The 20,493-nt window shown below is 41.1% G+C and overlaps 1 protein-coding gene across 4 annotated transcripts in view; it reads left to right on the top strand.

The window, feature by feature from the left end:
• The window catches only part of CACNA1H (calcium voltage-gated channel subunit alpha1 H), a 731,062-nt gene that overhangs the window by 490,798 nt on the left and 219,771 nt on the right, over positions 1-20,493 (top strand). For all 4 annotated transcript variants that reach the window (XM_069210130.1, XM_069210129.1, XM_069210128.1 and 1 more), the window contains exons 16-17: positions 14,333-14,433; positions 17,306-17,429. In XM_069210130.1, coding sequence (XP_069066231.1) covers positions 14,333-14,433; positions 17,306-17,429 — 225 coding nt within the window. The remainder of the gene's footprint in view (positions 1-14,332; positions 14,434-17,305; positions 17,430-20,493) is intronic.

The following is a 20,493-nucleotide window of genomic DNA, read 5'->3' as shown; positions in this document are numbered from 1 at the left end:
CTCTCTGGGAAATTCAGGTGATTCTCAAAGTTGAGCAGGCTAATTTAGGCTCTCAAAACATACCACAAAGCTTGCAGAGGCATTCAATAAACAAGCCAAAGTCTAGATTTTAAAAATATATATGATTAGTCATTCCAGAGAGCCACATAGCAAAATCAAGGACACTGTATTGGCTTGTATTGCCGAAAGGGTGAATTTTAAGATTTTCCACAAATTAAAAACAATCATAAACACAAAAATATGAGCCCTCATCCTGGATCAATATCGGATTTTTATCTCTAATTAGGAAGACATTTATATTTGCAAATAATTGAGGCAAAGAATATTTGGCATTTTTCTGAGCTTTCCACCTCCCTAATTGATGGGTATTTCCAAAGACACATCCCATTGAATGACAGTGACAAAGGAGGGAAGGTAATAGAACAATCAGAAATGCTATATGATAGGACTTTTCTTGTGTCCTGACACAGGTTTGACATAAATGACTGCCAAGGACTCACATTTTTAATATACACAGATAGTGGATTTTTATTTATATTCATCTATTCCTCAATGATTTTATGATATATGTAATATAAGGCCAGATTACGAGTGTTGCGGACCTCGGACCGACTCACTTGAGGTGGCTATCGGACCGTCGCAGTTGTTGCAGTCCGACCACCATATTACAAGGTTAGCAAGCAGCTCCGCCAACCTACCACCATCTCTGTTGGGATCTTCGATCCCTACGGGCTGACGGTGGCGGAGTTCGGAATCTGCTAATGATGATCTCGTTCTCCGCCAGCCTTTTCATGGCGGTTTCTCAGCCATGAAAAGGCTGGTGGAAAACAGGTGCAGGGGGCCACAGGGGAGCCTGCTGCACTGCCCATGCAGTTAGCATGGGCAGTGCAGGGGTCCCCCAGCCCAGCACTCTGGCAATGCTCAGAGCATTGCGAGGCTGCTGGTGCATCCGGCGGGCAGAAGCATTGCCGCCAGCTCGATTATGATCTGGCAGCAGTGCTGCCGCGACTTTCCCGCTGGGCAAGGTTTCTGCCCGTTAGTCCAGCGGGAAAGTCGGAATGGGCCGGGCAGGGAGGTAGCCAGTATGGTGGCAACCTCCCTGTCGGAGGTTCTGTGGACGGGTCACCCCATCCGCTAATCTCATAATCAGGCCCGTTGTTCTTGATCAAGATGTGACGTGCAATTTCCTTTTCTGACCTGTTGCGTTATGGTTTCAAACTTCTCTAAAAATGAAACTTTGTTTTCTTTTATAAATCATAGAGTCCGCCCTGCCTGTGTTTTGATTTACACCTCAGACCAACAAAATGTGATATCAAGTTAAAAAATGATGTTGCAGTCATGTGCTCTGTGTGAAAAACTATATCTAATTAGGATGTAAACATCAACTTCAGCATTATTCATAAATTAGATGAACTCTTTATATATTCTTGTTTTCTTTTTGTTAATTTTTTTACAATTCGTAGATACATATTTTAATACTCAAAATAATAACTTATACGGCTTGCTACAATAGTTGAACCAGATAAACATGTTGCACTATTAACTTATCCTCACAGGTTTTTCTTTGTACAAACATCTGGGAGTGAGTTCCTCAGATTTTTTTTTTAATTAAACATTTCAACTCTTCTCCTTTCTAAGAGCAATCTCTGTTCCTCCACGTCATTGTGGCATTTCTCATACCATCATGGACCTGATGAAGAAAGCAACCCCACAGGGAAATGGGGTACCTTGGAACATCAACAGCACTGTGGATGAGGAAATTTCCTCACAGGGCAGTGTAGCATTTTTTTAAATACCCGCAGTCTCCTGCCAGGCAGCGTGGTTTTCTAATCTTTAGATATACACATATATATATATATATATATATATATATATATATAGAGAGAGAGAGAGAGAGAGAGAGAGAGAGAGATTTGTTTTTGATTAATCGTGTTGAGTCCCATTTGTTAGCTTTCATTTCGATATCTCAATGTAACAGCATACCGCTTTAGACTCATTAGCTGCAGCGAATAACAAAGTAGACAGCGGACAGCGCCAGTTGTTCCTACAGTGTCATGACTGGTAGAGACAGGCTTACCAGATCGCAGTAGATCTGCAAATATTTTAGAAGTGTTAGATGCAGGCCAGCATGAACTGCCCCTCTGATTGCTCCTGTCAGGAAATCTCTCACAGAAACAATAACAAGCTACAACCATACCTGAGCCAGGATTCTTCTGTATCTCTTGGGTTGGGAGGGTAGTCCGCCAGTGCTTCATTTAAGCCAGTGGATGCCGAAGCAGCTCTCATTTTTAGGGACCAGCACTTATTTTTCCTCATCAGACATTATCTGAGTGCAACGGGAAATGGGAAAGTAGAAGGTGAGAAAGTCAGAAAAAACTTTGCTAAAGGAGAAAGCAGGAACCTGCAAACGGGAAAGTAGTAAGAAAGGAAAGACACAAATACCTTCACGAAAGGCAAAATCAGGAACCTGCAAAAGTGAGATAAAAGGGCAGAGAGTGTCTTGAAGTCCACTAAGGAGGCCTGAGGTGGTTTCCAGGGTTCACACAAGATAGTTGGCGCTTTCACATTTAATATCCTCGGAAGTGGGCTTCTGAGCAGCTCTTTAGGCACTGACACTCATTATTTTACAAATTAAGAACTGCCTGTCGGCCAAAAACAACCCTGTCTCTGACAGAACTACAGTATTTGCATTATAAAGTTGCATCGGAGGTTCACCCTTTCTCCTGCTGTGAGACATACACATTAATGGCAGCAGAGACATGACACAGCATCGGCATCCTCAAATCCATTAATGTGTGTTACACGTGCACCCTCTCCTGCAGAGCCACTGCCAGAGGCTTGTCAAAGACAATGAATGCAGCAAACTAAATCCAATTTAGACCCAGTGTTTGATGTCCACTATTCTCAATAATGGCTGATATTACACACAGAGAAGCAACCCCATCTCATTTGAGCGTAAAGACTGCAATCTACTGCCTCCATTCATACCCAGCTGTAAAAATCAGGTTATAGTGAAAAGAGAGATTAAGGCCCATATTTATACTTTTTTAGCGCCGCATTTGCGCCGCTTTTTGATGCAAAAGCGGTGCAAACTTACAAAATACAATTGCATTTTGTAAGTTTGCGCCGCTTTTGCGCCAAAAAGCGATGCAAATGCGGTGCTAAAAAAGTATAAATATGGGCCTAAGTTCCCACGGTCACATGTGGGACTGCTTACTCATGCCCCAATTAGGGTCCCAATGGTGTCAAGCCCTCTCCTTTCCTAAGAGCTGGCAAGATGGTACAGTAAGTTAACAAGATGTCTGCTGCGATTTACAGATAACAAATTCCAATCCTAGCAAGGCCATCTCAGCCTTCCATCCTTCTGGGGTCGTACATGGAGCACCATTAAAATGAGTAATATTAGCACCCATCATTTGCAGTGCCTAAAATCAGCTGAAGTGTAGGTTGAAGCACTATATTAAAAAAGCTGATTATTATAATTACAATTATTATTACTCACAAATGCAACAGAGTCTCACATGGCACCCTGTTGTGCATGTAAAGGGACTCAAATTCCTTCATTTCCACTCCCACTTTTTCCTCTGGGTACTCACTGCCCCTTGTCCTTGCCCTTTCTTTCTACACATTTTCTGTATGAGGCCTAGAAAAATACAATTTCCTTCAAGGAGCAAGAGTCTGAGCCTCAGGTTTCCTTCTCTCTAGCCTGACTCACGGACTTTCATAAACAGCCAAAAACCAACAAGAGGTGCTTAAATGTGGCCCATTTCCTCTGTGCTCTCCATCCACCGAATCAAAGATCATGCATTGTACAATAAATAACAAGCTCTATTGTGTTATGCTATGGTATGTTATGTCATGTTGCTATTTTTATTGTTTCTTCACACGAGCACCATCTGGTAGAAAACTGTAGCATTCACACGACTAATCAATCAAACATGTTGCTTTTATTTTCAACGCTAAAATCCCTTTATGCCTCTATGATGATGTTGTAGAAAGCAACTTATTCTTCCTCACTTGGGATCATTAGATCACAGTGGGTTCTCGCACTTGACTCACAGTATTACAGTAAACAACTAATAGAACAACAGTGTGTTGTGAACTGGTATGAGTCTAATAGTCCCATGCTCTTTAAAGGGCCCCTTAGATAAATGGCCATGTTTTTATTCCTGCAGATCAGCACTTGTTTTTGTTCAAAGTTCAGTGTAGACCCATCCTCCAGGGTCCCACCTGTGTCTGTACTGATTGATTTGGGACTATATCGTGGTACAAGCCATTTTACAGTTTCAAACCCTCAGATTCGCAAAAGCATAGGGTTCGCAAGCATAAAGTAGGTTTTTGTTGTGTATTATACACATATTTAACATGTTACTGAATCACAAAATGGGTTTAGAAATCCGTTCCTGTTTGGAATGGGAGTTTTTATGGCATCCCTTCAAATAGTAATTTGCTAAGGTATGTTTTGCGACTGAAATCTGCTTGAAAATGGTACCAAAAGCTCAAAGGAGGTGTTTAACTATTTGCAAATGGGAATGGGACTCCCTTCTTTATGAATATTAAAAACATGTTTGTTGGGGAGTAGGCAAATCTCAAACAACAAAAAAGCTTTTTTTTCAATGCAGCCCCATTTCCTTTGAGGACTTTGTTTAAAATGTGATCACAGATATAGTGGTTTGCTGAGTCCAGCAGGTCACCAGCCCTCCGGTGGCAATTTATCATAGTGAGTGACAATTTACAACCTACCTGATACATTTTGATGAGGTGGGTCAGATTGAGACCCGGTATTTTTCATAATTCTGTGAACCGATCCCTAAGTACATTGGCCGGTTCATAAAATTCCTTTCAATTCTCAAAAAGTTGGTTTGCAATTTGCACCCACTTTTTGCCATTGGAAATTTTGTTTATCAGACCCTAAGTGCATTCCTGGAATCATATCTTTTCCAGTCCTCTTTCTGGTTGCAGGGGCAGTTTTTGATCAGGAATGTCCTGGACAAACTTCACTGCTGGTGATTTGAGCCAAAAGGTCTTCTTGTTCAGTCGTTTTGGCCCCTGGGTTCAGTCGACTGTCAAAAATCAGAATTGCACTGGGTAAAAATTCCAACCTGCCTCATGGATGTTTATGAGGTAGTTTGCAAATTATGACTCACTACAATTGGAGGAAATGACAGGGATGGTGACCTGCTGGGATCAGCAGACTGCCATGTCTGTGATTGCTTTTTAATGAGGCAATTTATTAGATACACCCAATTTTCCTTAAAGAAAGCAGGACTGCAATTAAAAAGAAACGTTTACTACATCTTTTTTAAATTTAACAATTGACAGTTTACAGCAGAACCACTGCCTACTTCTCACCAAACTTTTTATCACAAAGTAGAAGGGTTTCCAATGGGACCCCTTTTCTTTTCCAAATGCATTACCCACCCCCTTGAAGTGTTGGTTGAATATAATTATTTTGTGACCAGATTTCGGTCAGAAAATATGAACACGTAAGATTTTTATTAGTTATTTGGAAAGGACACCTACACCACGCCATTTCAGATACCAAACCGGAATCCAATCGGAATCTCGTTTTGCGATTCCGAAAAACTTTTCTAAAACCTAAAATGAGATGTGTACATAAAAAAATAATTTTTTTAACACCTCAAATGTTGAACTGGAGAATTAGCGACTGTTAAAATATTTTGTACATCTGGCCCTCAGACTGTAAAATAATTTAATGGTCACAAAAATGCAAGTCGGAAACAGCACACAGTTGTTCATATGGGTGGCACTAGATTACAGTCAGCTGTACCTTGGTTTATGTGATACAGAATGCGTCAAGGATTTCGAGGCTCAGTCTGCAAATATGCCAAATAAAATTAAGATAGAACAATTAGTTTTGGAATAAAAAGAATAAAATGAGCAATCAAATAACTGAAAGTACTCTCGCACTTTGTATTTCTTAATTGTTTAACAACGGTATGTCAGATTACTCTTTAACTTTTAAATCAAACAAACGTAATTTGTAATTAATCTAACTGTAGCGAGACCTCAATATTATAGGATTTTTTTTATAACACATCTGCTTGCCAACTGCCTCATAGTAACCCGTTTTGACTGTAAATACATTCTTCCAAAGGTGCCAGATTATAAACACAGCCTTTAAGCAAGCACTTCCTGAAAACATTAGCCACGGAGGGAATTGAGCGCTATTTTCTCGAAAACACAACCGTGCATAAGAGGAAATATTGTTTAAGTCTCTCTGGTTGTTGCTTTGCTTTGCTATTGCAACCAGCTACACAGGCACTGGCAAATATTGAAAAATCATATGTGGTTAATCCCAGCTCACCGGGAAGAAGTGCTTCAGGAATGGGCACAATGTTTGTGACGTGCTGCGATAGCATGGTGGGGGACAGAGTATCCACAGGGTCATAGCAGTCAACGGTGCAGCAGGTGCAGTGGCACCTGAGCCTAGGGGTGTAGAAGGTCAAATACAACCTAATAAATGTTGCTTTTTAGCACCCAGGGTGAAGCAGAAGGCTTGCATGGGGCCCATGACACCCTTGCCACATAAATGGCTGGCACGCTGTACCTCCCAGTTCCCCGTGCCTACTCGACTAGGAAAAGCGAGCCTTACTGGACAGAGAAGCACTCTTATGCTCACTAAGATGCCACTTGTGTGCAAAGCTCTGGTGGGAACCTTGTAAACCTTCCCAATCCTCCTAAGGGACAGGGCTGGATGCAGTGACCAATATCACACTCCATAAGCTGCCAGTTGTGCTCAACCCACCGGGTGCCCTTATCAGCCACCCCAATACTGTCCCCTCCGGAAGTGCACCCAAAAAGCTACCAGTCACCCACTACCTCTGACAGTGGGAAGAAACACCATGGATCCCCTGCAGGCTGTGAGAGATGTGTTGTTTGCAGGACAACTGCAAACAAATGGTTTGTACTTATCCACTTGGAAAAAATAAGTAATAGGACGAAACGCAGTGTAATTGGAGGGGCCACTTTGCCCTGCTTTAGGGAGTTATCATATGATATAGAATTACTAACAAATTAGGGACTTCCTTACGAGTGCCCTTTCAATTTCATGGGCGCCCATAACTTGAGTTACCACCCCATCCGAATTACGACGTCCACAGTAATTCCTCCGATCTGTGCTGCTAAAGGCAGGTGGAGTCTCGAGGTGAAATACAGGGAAAAAATGAGAAATAACCATGACGATCGAGACCATAATCATAAATGTTCCTGTTTTTCTAATTTCTAAGAAAACCCTCAGGGTCCCACTTGTTATTCCTGGTAACTGTTACCCCTGATTTACCAATACCACATGTATCAATAACTGTGGGGGAAGGAGTTGTCTGGCGAGTTACCAGCAGTGCTTAGTTTGAACACTTTAATTTCAGTTTCAATTCAATTTCAATTTATTTTAACTTGAAAAACGTGGCCCACCAGATGGCACGATCAGAGACAAGCCGTTCGAATGGCAACAATACACCTTCAAAGTTTTGACCAAGTATGTTCAGAATATAATTCTGCACCTTGATGATTTGCATTTAACAGTACATGAAGTTAATAATACTAGTTGAGTGCTAACGTGTACTCAAAAATGCGCTTGTGAATTGATCCCTTCATGTTTAGGCCATGCAGCAACCAAGGAAACTGAAAATGCGGATAGCCCCACCTTCTTACGATAACTGTATTAGGCATGGAAGCCTGGCTTGTCATTCCCTTCATGAATAAACTGAAGCTTTTTTGAAAGGTTAGCAGAGCTTTGGAAATACAATGAAAATTATGTTAGTCAAGACCTTTTAAAATATAACATGTTGGTGTTTAGAGAGGACTTTAGAGTGGGCTTGATGTTTTGCGATTAATTATATTGATGGATATTGGAGAAAGATAAAAGCCCTATGCAAAATGTTGTGGTTTTAAAGTTTGCTTCATTAAAGAGCCCCAAGAAGTAATGACAAAAAGCAAGTTTGGAAGGACTTTACCTAAGTGTTCATAAGTTCTCACCACTGCTTCATCCGATTATGATTACTATTATTATTTGATCATCATTGTGGTATTGATAATAGTATTATTGACAGTATTACGTTATTATGTATATATAAAATAGATTTGTACAGTGCTATCTATTCCCAAAAACAAAATCAACATTTTGCAAAAATGTTGGTATCCTTAGCTTGCCAAGTCTGTATGGCAACACAGTAGACCATGGTCCCATTCAGGCTATGCAGACCCAAAACAAGAATTAAGAAAAAAAGCTTGAAAATGCCCATTGCTTAATTTGTGCTGGTGTTTGCTGGTGCTTAACACAAGCGCAAGTCCTTACATTTGAACACCAATGCTAATTTTTGACAGTCCACCACATGGTGGCTCTGTCTGTCTGTTTTTGGGAAGAGGGCACCAGTTTATCAATTAAATATGCATTTTAAAAAACGTAACATTTCAGGGCCATTCGTATAGCTGTGAGTCGCCTGAAATAGTCCAAACTCCCATTTGTTTAATTGTAATGCTTATTAGGGTGCATTAACACAGGCATTTGGCATCAACGGCAAATCCACGTGGTATTGCAAACATCAGTGGCCTCATGAGCCCGCCATTGGCCCTCGAACTTACATTTTTTTTCAAGTTAAGAACTGGATTCACCCCAAGCAGGCCATAAGGCCAAACAGTTGGTTTGGCACCAGGCCTGGTATTTGTTTTCTTTTTGTGTGAGTGGTATGTGGGTAACTGCGCATGTTCAAGTACTTGTGTGAGTATATAAATATTTGACATCTTTTCTGCTAAAGAAAGTGTAAGCAGGCGATCGATGTTAGTGTCATGTCTTGTTGAAACGTTTTAGTGAAGAATGTGTCAAAATGCCTTCAGTGTAAAGCATCATGTTCTAATTAACAGAGTTCTGTGGTATATTATAGCATCACTAAGTGTGCCGTTTGGGGAGAGGAAAAAGTCATGGAAATCAATCAAATACATTGGCTGCCGGATTAGAAAAGGTCTTTTAAAAGCCTTCAGCTACTCCCAGCTAATGACTATGAATTGAATACCCAAATAGCAAAAGAAAGCATGGCTTCAAATTCTATCTGTCTACTGTCCCCATGTCGTCAGGGTAATAGTCAGCCAATCGAAGAAGGTGGCGGATGCCAGAGAGTGCTTGCACATCTGCAAAGCGTATGTCAATAGTGAAATCCGAGCGAAGTCATAAAATTTAAACAATATGGTGTTGGGTGCCAGGCTAGCCCTAACACCTGCCACCACAGGTGTCGGAGGGCCACACACTGAAGAGTGGGTGGTTGCCTAAATATTGAAAGAAGAGTGGCCAGGGCACACCAATAGCATGAATCCTGATCCTGATAATGTTCAAGAATAAGTAGAAAGTTCATTCTTGGAAGATGATGTGTAGATATTTATTATAAGTGCAGGTAGAAAGTAGAAATCTCAATCAAAAGACTGCGTTGTACAAAAAGACCACCTGTCCAGAGCAGCCAGATGGTGATAAATGGTCAAAGTTACAATAGGATGTTCGAATGTAACAATAGGACTTATTTATTATCCTATTTAATAGTCAGCCAATCCTGTTTTTTATCCAAAGGCGTTAAGGATATAAAGGCACTTAGGGCCAGATGTAGGAAAATCAGGCATTGCGACTCGCAAATTGCGAGTCTGAGCAACTCGCAATTTGCGAGTCGAAATGCCAGATGCAGGATGGTGTCCCTGACACCATCTGTGAGTCGCAAAGGCCCACCTCATTAATATTAATGAGGTGGGTCGCAATTTGCGACCCCCTTGCGAGTCGCAGCACTCACAGGGATGGTGGCCTGCTGGAGACAGCAGACCTCCATGTCTGTGACTGCTTTTAAATAAATCAGTTTTTTTTTTGTAATACAGCCCGTTTTCCTTAAAAGAAAAGGAGATGCGTTACAAAATGAAAAAAATGAAACGTGTTAGTTTCATTTTTTCAGAGCAGGAAGTGGTTCATAGGACCACTGCCTGCTCTGAAAAAATGTTTTCAAGGCCATTCACAAAGGGGAAGGGGTCCCATGGGGACCCTTTCCCTTTTGCGAATGGGTTACCACCAGTGTGACACTAGTGGTAACTGCGATTGCTTTGCGACCGCGTTCACGGTCACAAAGCAATCCTACATCGCGCTGCGACTCGCAAACAGAAAGGGGAACACCGCTTCCTATTTGCAACTCGCAGTCCCATTTTGCGAGTCGGTTACCAGGTTACCGACTCGCAAATTGGGAATGGGCATCGCAATGTGGGTTTTGCTCCTCGCAAACAGTGATTTTCGCTGTTTGCGACGCGTTAAAGCCTTTCTACATCTGGCCCTTAGACACGTACTTTCAGAGAAAACCTGAAACTACGATGTCTGGATGGAATTTCAACTACACCAAAGAAATCTAAGTAATCTTCCACTACTCATTGAGCTGAATTACCAAGAATTACGTGATTACTCCTGCTCGCATAGCTATGAGCAATGTGGAGGGAATAAGTCCTACTGTAAGAGCATGCTTAGCAATCACGAGTGGCACTCGTGTTTGCCATTCATTTTCCATTGCATTTAGAGCTATTTCCCAGAGCAAAATGAATTCTAGCACCCATTTTGGACATGAGAGAGCATCTTGTGCTAACAAAATAATGCTATAGTCCAGGAGCAAGTTGGGGAAAAACTTACCCCAAAAGCACATTTAGTAAGCGCGATCGGCTGCTTGCACTCGCTACTATTGTTCTGTTGCAATTAGCGTGATTGCTTAGTGCACAATACATTCTCATGCCCATTTGGATGTGAGGAGGCATTTCTGCACTAAGAAATAATGCTAACTGCAGGATTCCTCTTCTTGCACAATTATGTGTAAACTCACGTAATTCTCAGGTAATTCCAAGTGATTACATTACACTGCATTACACAATGAATGCCCACTCCTAGAAACTACAAGGACCAGCGTGCTCCATTATAAAAAAAAAAAAAAAAACCTAGGCCTAGCTGAAATTACGCTTTATGAATAGGGCTGGTTGACTAACGTTCCACTGCTTGTCTAATGAAACAGACACACCCTTAAGGATTAAATAAAAAGTGTTTACACATACATACCACCATACTTTCCCACCGCTGGAAGCTGAGATTTAATTTCAAATGAAATACTCCTTTGGATTCAAAAACCCATTCATTTGAAACTACAGATATTCCTGCTCATGCAGGTTACAGGGGTTAGAAAGATGATCTTAATGTACAGATATTGAATACAAAACACGTGTATTTTTAGTAAAACAAAATAGGCACCCACACCGTTATCAATAGATAAAGGATACGCACTACTGGCAAATGGTTGGAAATGGGAAAGTGGTCAGGATGTGGCCAAATACTCTATCTTCTGGTGGTTCTTATTGTCACATCACTGAACAGTCTGGTATCTTTTGATGCAGTAGCGTTCATGGAAGTAGTGTTTGTGATGTGTAGCATCATGGGTAGATTCTTTCAAAGTGACAAATGCCAATCTGCCAAAAACCTGATGAGACAAATTTGGCATAATGTGAAAATGATGAAAGCAGCACACTACACTAAAAATACTTGTAGTTAGTAACAAAAATGAATAAGATAATTAAAAAACAAATACACCTGAGCCGAGGATGTTGGATTGCAGCGGTCACCATGCAACCTAGAGATATTGGATGAAAGCTGAAAAATTCGTCAGTGATTTATAGTTTGTATTCAAAATGACATCACTATGGACTTTCTGAAATTTCTTGATTGACTCTATGTATCGATTGAGACATTTTCACACAATGTCTTGTACAAAATGTGAGTTTCTGGAAGGGCAGGTGACATCCTCTGCTGAAAGGAGCTCTATTTTATAAGTTATACTATAGCATTTGAGCCTATGTGTATCCGTGGAGATGTAGTAGTCACGTGACTTCAGCCTGTTAGGTCACAGCTGGTGATGTCACAATAGGGGGTTCAGTGTGAAGCTCCTGAGTGGCTGGAACACTCGTCATTTGAAGGGAGACTGACGGTGGAGCAGGTCATGCAGAGCCGATCTACCCTTTTACCAATCGCTGGAGACCACAAGGCATTGCTTACTTAATTATGGAGGTTTCCCCAGACTCCTTTGTTCACGATTCGAATTGGTTTAGTCGTTCCAGTTTCTTAAAGAAGCGACCCGACGGAAAGACGGTGCAATTAAAGAAAGGCGGATTAATTGTCAGGATTCCTTTGGGAATCACTGAACAAAATGATGTTCCCCATGCTGACAGGTAGGGCAGATTGATAGTCAGAGTGAATTGACTGTGTTTGGGACCAGAGAGATAAGGAATACATGTATCGGTCTCAAAAGGGGGAGAGGATCTATAGCTCATGAACCTTGAAGCAAAAGGTAAACCCTTTACCAAAGATGCAAGTGTATTAAAAAAAAAAAAAAAAAAAGCTCTTCGCTGTCCTACACAGGGCTATTGTCAAGTCACACTGGATGCCATCTTCACTATGACTGAAGAAAAGAATGTAGCAAATGTGAGATTTTGTGAGGTGTGTACCTTTTCTCATCGATCATGAGCCAAGAGTGTTGATTCCAACAGGGGAGTAGAAGAAACATAAACCACTGTTTTTTTGTTCCTAATTTTGTGGTCTGAATTAAAATCTGTAATCGACTAAATTAATACTGATGCTTATATTTGATCCCTTCATCAGCCAGGCTAGCTTGAATCCAGTGGCACAGTGAGCAAGGGACCCGTGTCTGGGCATACCCTTCCCACTTATGGCAACTTTAGCAACACAAAAGGATGATGGATGGAGTCCTGAAACTTTTCAAGCACTCACCCCCAGTCATAGATCTGGGTTTAATCCATTGTTCTTTTGCTCACCATGCCACCCCAGTTTGGAACCAGCCATATGCAAATCTGTCTTGACCCTGTTCCTCATGGGAACAGTCCAGCCCGAACTGCCAAGCCAGCTCCTCCCTGGACCGGAAACAAGCATCCTGGGACAGGTTTCAGGGTATCTCACTTCATCAGCCAGCCTAGCTTGATGCTAATATTTGGCCCTGTTTATCACCCACAAGGTGAAATAATATGTTACCGATAATATTGCAAGCCAAAAAGACTGACAGACATTTGCACAAATTACAGTGCTTGAGAAAGACATCTGTTAAATCAGTGAATTAATACGTCAAAGGGCATCAAGTAACCACCAGCACGGTGCCAATGCATATTAAAAAATAAATACGGCTTCTCTTAATAAATAATGAACTGAAGTCTGAAATTAGCTCTGTAAATATTTTTCATAGGTTAATAATCTAATGTGGTCTGATTCTTAATGCAGATTTTTTATTCTTAATATATTTTCTGGGCTTTTCCATGTCTACCCCCTGCGAACCAGCCAAGTCAGAGGCGCACACAAGTACAAAGAGTAATGGCATTAAGCACCCTGGATGGAACGTTGGGAGGTGGCCAGCCAATCAAAATGCTCCCTTTGAAGACTATAGATACTGCTACAAGCCTTCAAAGGAAGTTTTCTGTGTTGCCCCCTGTCCCCTCCTGACAAGTGCTGGGGTTGGCACTCGAATAAAGACTAAGGAGGCGAACAACTCCACTGCAGTGCTCCTTTTGCCTCCTTTTCCTGCTGTCAATTTAGACACAGGTGTCCGAGATCTTCGACCTCCTGTGCCAGAGGAAAATAGTAAAAAAAAGTAAATAAAACTTGTTCTTTCTACTTCTGTGTGACAATCAAGCTTAGAATCGCTTTTAGCAAATCATGGAAAGGAACCCGGACAGCCATATTGAATCAGCATCTTCAAAGGAGGGGGAAGATGGAGCGTCACACTAGAAACAAGAGGGCACCTTTCTTCAATGATTCGGGTGTGAGGCACCGCCTACTCCCGCTACATTCCCCGAATTAGGTGGAAGATGCTAATAGTCTTGTTGCCCACACATGCAGGGCCAAAGCAGCTTTAATTTACCCTTCTACCCCATTATTATGTGCCTTCATCGTAATATTGGGCGTATAACTGGGGAAAGGATGATTAACAGCTGTTATTGTTCACTGGTCCATGCAATAACGCTTGATAATGATCACATCTGCGTGTCTGATTCCACTGTCAGTATGTTTATCCTAAGCTTAGACCCACATTGTCAGAGCGAGCTAGACTTTTTTGGTTACGATCACTATTCCTGTTTGAGAGATAATATGTGTAGTTGTAGATCTGGTGCTTGCTGCACCAGGCATTGAAAAGGGGCAATACTCTAAATGGAAAAATACGACGAAATATAGGACTAAGCACTATAGAGTTCACTTTTTGTAGTAAATATTGAAACCGATCTCACCTTGTGTCCTTTCTTTTTCACTCTCCCCCAGAGTTTCTGTTATAGGGTTCAGAAAATTCTGGAGCCGTACAAGCCAGAATGGTGCAAGACTCACGAAGACTGGTCACTCTACTTGTTTTCCCCTCAGAACCGGTAAGCCATTGACAGCTAAACCATCAGCGTTCCCAGCACCCCTAAACTCCTCAACAATAGATCCCTATTACCATCTCTTGCATTATCACCCTCATCTAATATGGGACCAATTCTAGTAAGTGCAGCTGATGACTCTTCCTTCTGCCTCCATTTTTGTGTTGTTTCAATGCTTCATTGTGACACTATACAGGGAATACCTTTAATGCACCTGTAGCTGAGGCACTTCCAAACATGAACTTTTGGGGGAAAAAGATACACAATGAAAGCTGCATACAAGGAAACAATTAAAATAGCATATGCCCTTACAGTTAGGAACAATGCACTAAACTTAAACACCCTTATACGGCAACATATATGAACATTTTTATTAAAACCTTTGGAGAAAGCAGATGCAAGTGGGTTTACAATGTACTTATCTAGATAAAATACTAAAATAGCTTTTAATTACATAAAAGAAAAAAACAAAAGTACGACAGTAATAAGCTAAGGAATTTAGAACCCCTTTAGGATTCGGTGGAACTCAAGCCCCACTTCAAATTAGCAGGGCTTGGGATCCTCAACCATTTGTGTGGCTATTGTCCACCATACCTGTGTACCCCTGTCTAATTTAGAAGATAGTTAACTGGTAATTGACTGTTGAAGAAACCTCTATTTAAGGTGTCTGCAGACAGACAATCTGTGGCACACCGGCTGCCGCAAGGTTCCTGACTTGATGCATCAGTAGGTCCACCCTTTCTACCCTGGCCTTCCTGATGTAGATTCTCACTGCAGTGGTTCTGCATGCGTTTCATACCTGACTAAAGCAGGGAATATTAACAATGGTCACCACATGCAGAGAGAAAACTTCTTACTCATCACGACCACAGTCTTATTCTCTGAGTGAAAAAACCTCTGCTCCAGCTTTGAACTTTAATATGGTCTTTCTTCTGTTGTGTGTGCAGAAGAATGACCTCTGCCCACTAAGCAACCCCAGAAAACCATCTGCTATGATCTAAATTACCCTTTATGCTGCCAAAGAGCAAGCCCTCCTCTATCCTACAAAAGGTTTGTGACTATTTTCAGCCAAGTTAAATCTGGCTTACCTTGCGATCCTTCTCCACATAAGATCCCATCTTTAAGCGCTGAACTTATTTTCCCTATCCTCCTTGTAATGGCCAATCCGTCCTTGGAAAAGGGAACGGTCCCTGTGGCCTGTAGGCATGCAATAGTCAAAGCCATCTTAAAGAAACCAGACGCAGATCCCACCTGATTGGCAAAAATATCAACCTATATCTCTGCTTCCAGGACCGAATAGAGGGTTGGAAAGACACATTACTATGCATCTCTCCAAATTCTTTTAAAGAACAATCTATTTCATCCCACCCAAAACAGTTTTCGTCCCAAACACAGCACCAAAACTGCCTCTCTAGCAGTGGTGAAGGATAGTAAAATGTGGGCCGATCAAAGTGGCATTGTAGCCATTATCCTTCTCGGCTTAAGTGCCGCCTTCGACACAGTAAACCACAACACCCTTCCGGAAAGGGTTCACAGTGCCAAAGTTGCAGTAACTGCCCTGGAGTGACTCAGTTCTTTTCTCTACAATAGATCCTTCCAGGTTTTTGAGCAGTTCTTTTGTTCTGATACATTTCCTATCCATGATGTAGTACCACAGGGCTCCTCTTTAAGCCCTATACTTTTTAATTTATACATGCAGCCCCTGGCAGATATCATTAGACCATTTGGAATCTCAATAGCATTGTATGCGGACAATACCCAATTGGTTGTACTGCTGACCCCAGGCTAGGAGTAGTCTTTTTCCACTCTAGGGCCTTGTATGGAGGTAGTTTGCAATTGGATAGGCAAGTCCTGCCTGAAGCTGATCGGAAATAAAACTGAACTGATGATTCTGAACAAAACCTTATCAATGGAGACTCATGCCATCAAACTCTCAACCTGCTGCTTTAGAATTCTCAGGATGCTTTAAAAATCATCCATCTTCTTCCATGACATCCAGCAGACTAGTAATCCATTCTCTCTCAACTGGACTATGACAACTCTCTCTTCCTGGGAGCTGCCAAAGCAGTCATTAGAAAACTACAAGTAGTGCAGAATACAGCTCAATGGACACCGTTACAAATACTAAGACATACATCAGTGAAGCAAGGGCTTAGGGACCTTCATTGGTTACCAGTTTCCCAGGGAATCAAATGTAAGGCTTTGTGTATTGCCTGTAGAGTACTTTGAGGACTGAGACCTTTCATTTCCCATCAGTTCATAACCCTTTACACCCCAAAGAGGGCCCTCCGATCTTCCAATCAGAGGGTCATTGTCATTCGCATCCGAAGATCCAGAAGCTGAGGCAGATCATTTTATATCATTGCCCCCAAGCTTTAGAACTCACTGCCTTTGCAGTCAACAGGCAATGAATGTACTTTCTGGAAACTACTAAAAACGTGACTATTTGGTAACTAGCTCCCACACTACAGGCTGTTAAGTCAATGTTGCCTTATCTAGCACTGGGATCGCCATATGCTCTACGAATTCTCTTAGTATAGTAATGTATAGAATAGTATAGTATAGATAGTATAGTATAGTATAGTAGTAAAGAGTAACAAATTACCTATGCAGAAGAACAAAGTTAGTTTGACGGAGTCAGAAAAGCAAATAAAATGAAAATTCATGTTTGTTGCATATGTCACAGTGGTCTATTTACAATTACATTAGAGAGACCCTGATTTAGAACATACATAAGTTTCCACTATGAGCAAAGTTTTCTAGCATTAAAAAAAAAGAAGACGGTGCTCTGTATTTATGTCACCTTGTAGAATGGTGGTAAGTATATGTTAATCGGTTCTCTTTCTTACTCCCTTTTTATTCCTTTCTGCTTCAATAGGTTTCGTGCTATGTGTCAAAAGGTTATCACCCACAAAATGTTTGACCATGTGGTCCTGGTCTTCATCTTCTTAAACTGCATCACCATTGCCATGGAGAGACCTGATATTCATGTTAACAGCACAGTGAGTAAACTATTGTTCCCACCTCTTCCTTGGTTTGTAGTCTAGGTTCTAGAGCAAAAAGAGGTGTGTTTCAGGATTAGGCTTTTGCAGAGCACAGATATCCCAACCAATGAGGTAGATCAGTGGAATAGACCCTATTCTGCACCACTGAAATGTCTGGCCAACCAGCTCAAGCTCCTGGCAACCTTGACAAAGTGTAAGAAACATTAACAAAGTAAACCAGTCTTGCTTGCCAATGCTTGTTCATTGCCTGTATTAGTTTGTCAATGTTTGTAGAACTGTAAAGTCAATAGTGGGGGAAGCCTGTTCAAGATTGTGATTTATATGCTGCCACGATGGCAGTGACTTTGACTGCAAGAGCAGTGTCATGGCCATCTTGGAATGCTATAATAATAAGTATACAAATAATATTGTTATACTGTTCCAAGATGGATGTCATATTACATCAATATGCATGTAGCGACCATCTTGAAAGTATAGAAAATAACATTTCAAGATGATTGGCTATCAGCTGTTGGCTTTGCCAGTGCTTGCAGAGTTGTAGTGGAAGCATTCAGTAAAATCAACAATGAGCAGTGGCTATCTTGAAATGTTTTTTTTTATACTTCCAAAAAAGCTGCCACAGTTAGTCTACAAGTAGCAAGGAGCCATCTTATGACGGTGCTGCCCCAGATTTGTTTTCACTCTTGTAGTTCATTCTCTGTGAGATTCAAATAGTCATAAAGAGTGCTTTCCACAATGTAAAACCAATAAAGGAACTCCAGGCCAGTGCAGCCCAGTCTCAGAAGGACCATGACATTATGTATTAAGTGTTCCCTTTTCTTTAGTAGACATATACTTGGACACTTGTAATGGTTCAAATTAAACATAGCTATGTTCTTCATGCATCCTTTAGAGCTACAAAGTGCATATTAGTGTCAACTGATTTTTCATTTCTGAAGCTGCCCACTGTGAATTGGACTGAGAGTAGAGTTTGTCTCTATTTATTGTATTACTTTTTTTCAAGTCTGTCTCAGGTGACCTCAACTGACAATAACATAAGAACATTACCAACTAACAGTGGATGTGAAGAACAGGGAATTATGCAATGCAAAGCCTTCCAGTCCACTTCTAAACATCAGTTATCTAGCCCAATATGATGGTCACAGTATTACCCCATTTGTCTACCAATTAATATGTATGTGTGTTTGCGTTTGTGTTTTGTTTGTGTGTGTGTGTATATTTTGAGAAATATCCCCTGAACAGTAAACAGGTGGGAATTGCTGCTCTGTGTGCATAACAGCATGTGTGACTGATATCACTTTCTATTTTAGCCTGTGCGCAGAGGTTTAGACCTGTCCCTGGTAATGTCAGGTCCAAAATCTCTTCTGTCACCTGAAGGGGTGTACAAAACAGTAAGCATAGGTCAATGACATTGGCGAGACACATAAATTATTGGTGGCAGTGATGGTGACAGTGTAACAAGTTTTGTGAATCTTTAGTGTGACCAGATTTTTTCAAGAACAATGCAGTCTTCTACCCCTCTCATATAAAGTTCTTATTTGATGTGAACACCCAGAACCTTGTGCTGACCTCTGATCGTCCGTGTGCATGAAGAAAGAGAGAGAGAGAGCGAGAGAGAGAATGGGTGTGTTTTGTGTGCGTGCCGTGAATGCGTAGTACATGTTTGTAGTAGAATATGTGTTATGATTCTGAGTGCTGAGGCCAGTGTAATCCATTTTGGTTGCCTCTGGTTTAGCACTGCACAAGATGGAGGATGAAGGTAGCTTCTTTAGAGAGTGGAAGTGTATTGTTTACATTCATGCAACTGGAGGATGTAGACTGACACTGAAGTAAAGAAGAATCTTTGCAATCCTTCCCTTAGTAATTTACTGTGAGCCATGTTAGTAAAAGGCTGCTGATGCTTTCTACCTGAGCACTGCCATCTGTTGATGGTAGGAGGCTGGGTGGGACTGCAGTTTCTGTTGTTCAAGGTGAAGAAGTTTGTAGCTATGTAAATGGTGCTATCTTCAGACATATGTCAAACTTGGTGGACAAATAAATTGTGAATCATGCCCGAGGACCTAGTAAGGAAGGCGTCAATATAAGTGGGCCTAGATCTTCCTCACGCAGTGTACAAAAAATGGCACATGTATATTTACTTTATTAATGATTCCTATAGATGATATCTACATCCAGTTACATAACAAGAAAAAGTCAACCCACCAAAAAACTCTGAATAACAAACAGAGAACATGTTGAGAACATGCTGACAATGGCATAGAAAATATCAGTTTAAAACGTATGCCAAGCATTTAATTCTCGAGAACCATTTTTGAACTGTTTCCAAAGCAGCTCAGTATGATATTTCAGTCTATTTTCAGCTCAAACGTATTAGTACTTGACAGAAAAGGAAAACAAAACATGGTTGGCTAATTTTCTGTGAATCAGACTCTGAGTTGGAAGTTTTCCCAGATGTCTCAATTGGCCAATTTGTCCTTAAATAAGTTGAAGGTGTTTGAGCAACTTGTTTCATGTGGAAGGCAATGAGTGGGTTGTGTGGTCTCTGTGATTCACGCATACAGGTGCCCGGTCCCACTGCCTTCCCTCACCCACACCCGCCTCTCAGAGGTATTAAACAGCCTTTATCAGTCTAGCTTTGATGTGAAGTGGCAGCTGCCTTCCTAGTAAATCCTTATTGTTGCTGCCAAAATGAGCTGATAATTTGTGTTATGCTCGTTTACTCCTGCACAACAAATCATGTGGATGATTTGCTATTGGACCTATTGCAAAATTATAAACTAATATTTAGGTGCCAATAAGTCACATTGGGGTGGTGGACCTAACTACCAGAGCTGCAAACTTTGGTACTGGTGAACAACGTTTGAATACATTGTCAGCTCAATGTCTCATAATTCTGGGCAAATCTTTTAACCTCCCCAGGCCTAAAAGGAATATGATCTTGTGTACTGCATTCTGGTGTTTATGTAAAGCAGTCTTATGCAATTGAACCATGTGCACCCTTTATAAAACTGCAAAAACAGTAATGCTCACTCATTTAATTATACTCTCATCTTGTGTCTTT

The sequence above is a fragment of the Pleurodeles waltl genome, chromosome 10, assembly GCF_031143425.1.
Source record: "Pleurodeles waltl isolate 20211129_DDA chromosome 10, aPleWal1.hap1.20221129, whole genome shotgun sequence".
Taxonomy (NCBI): Eukaryota; Metazoa; Chordata; class Amphibia; order Caudata; family Salamandridae; genus Pleurodeles; species Pleurodeles waltl.
Note: the sequence above shows the minus strand (reverse complement) of the source record. Positions and strands in the feature narration are given on the sequence as shown.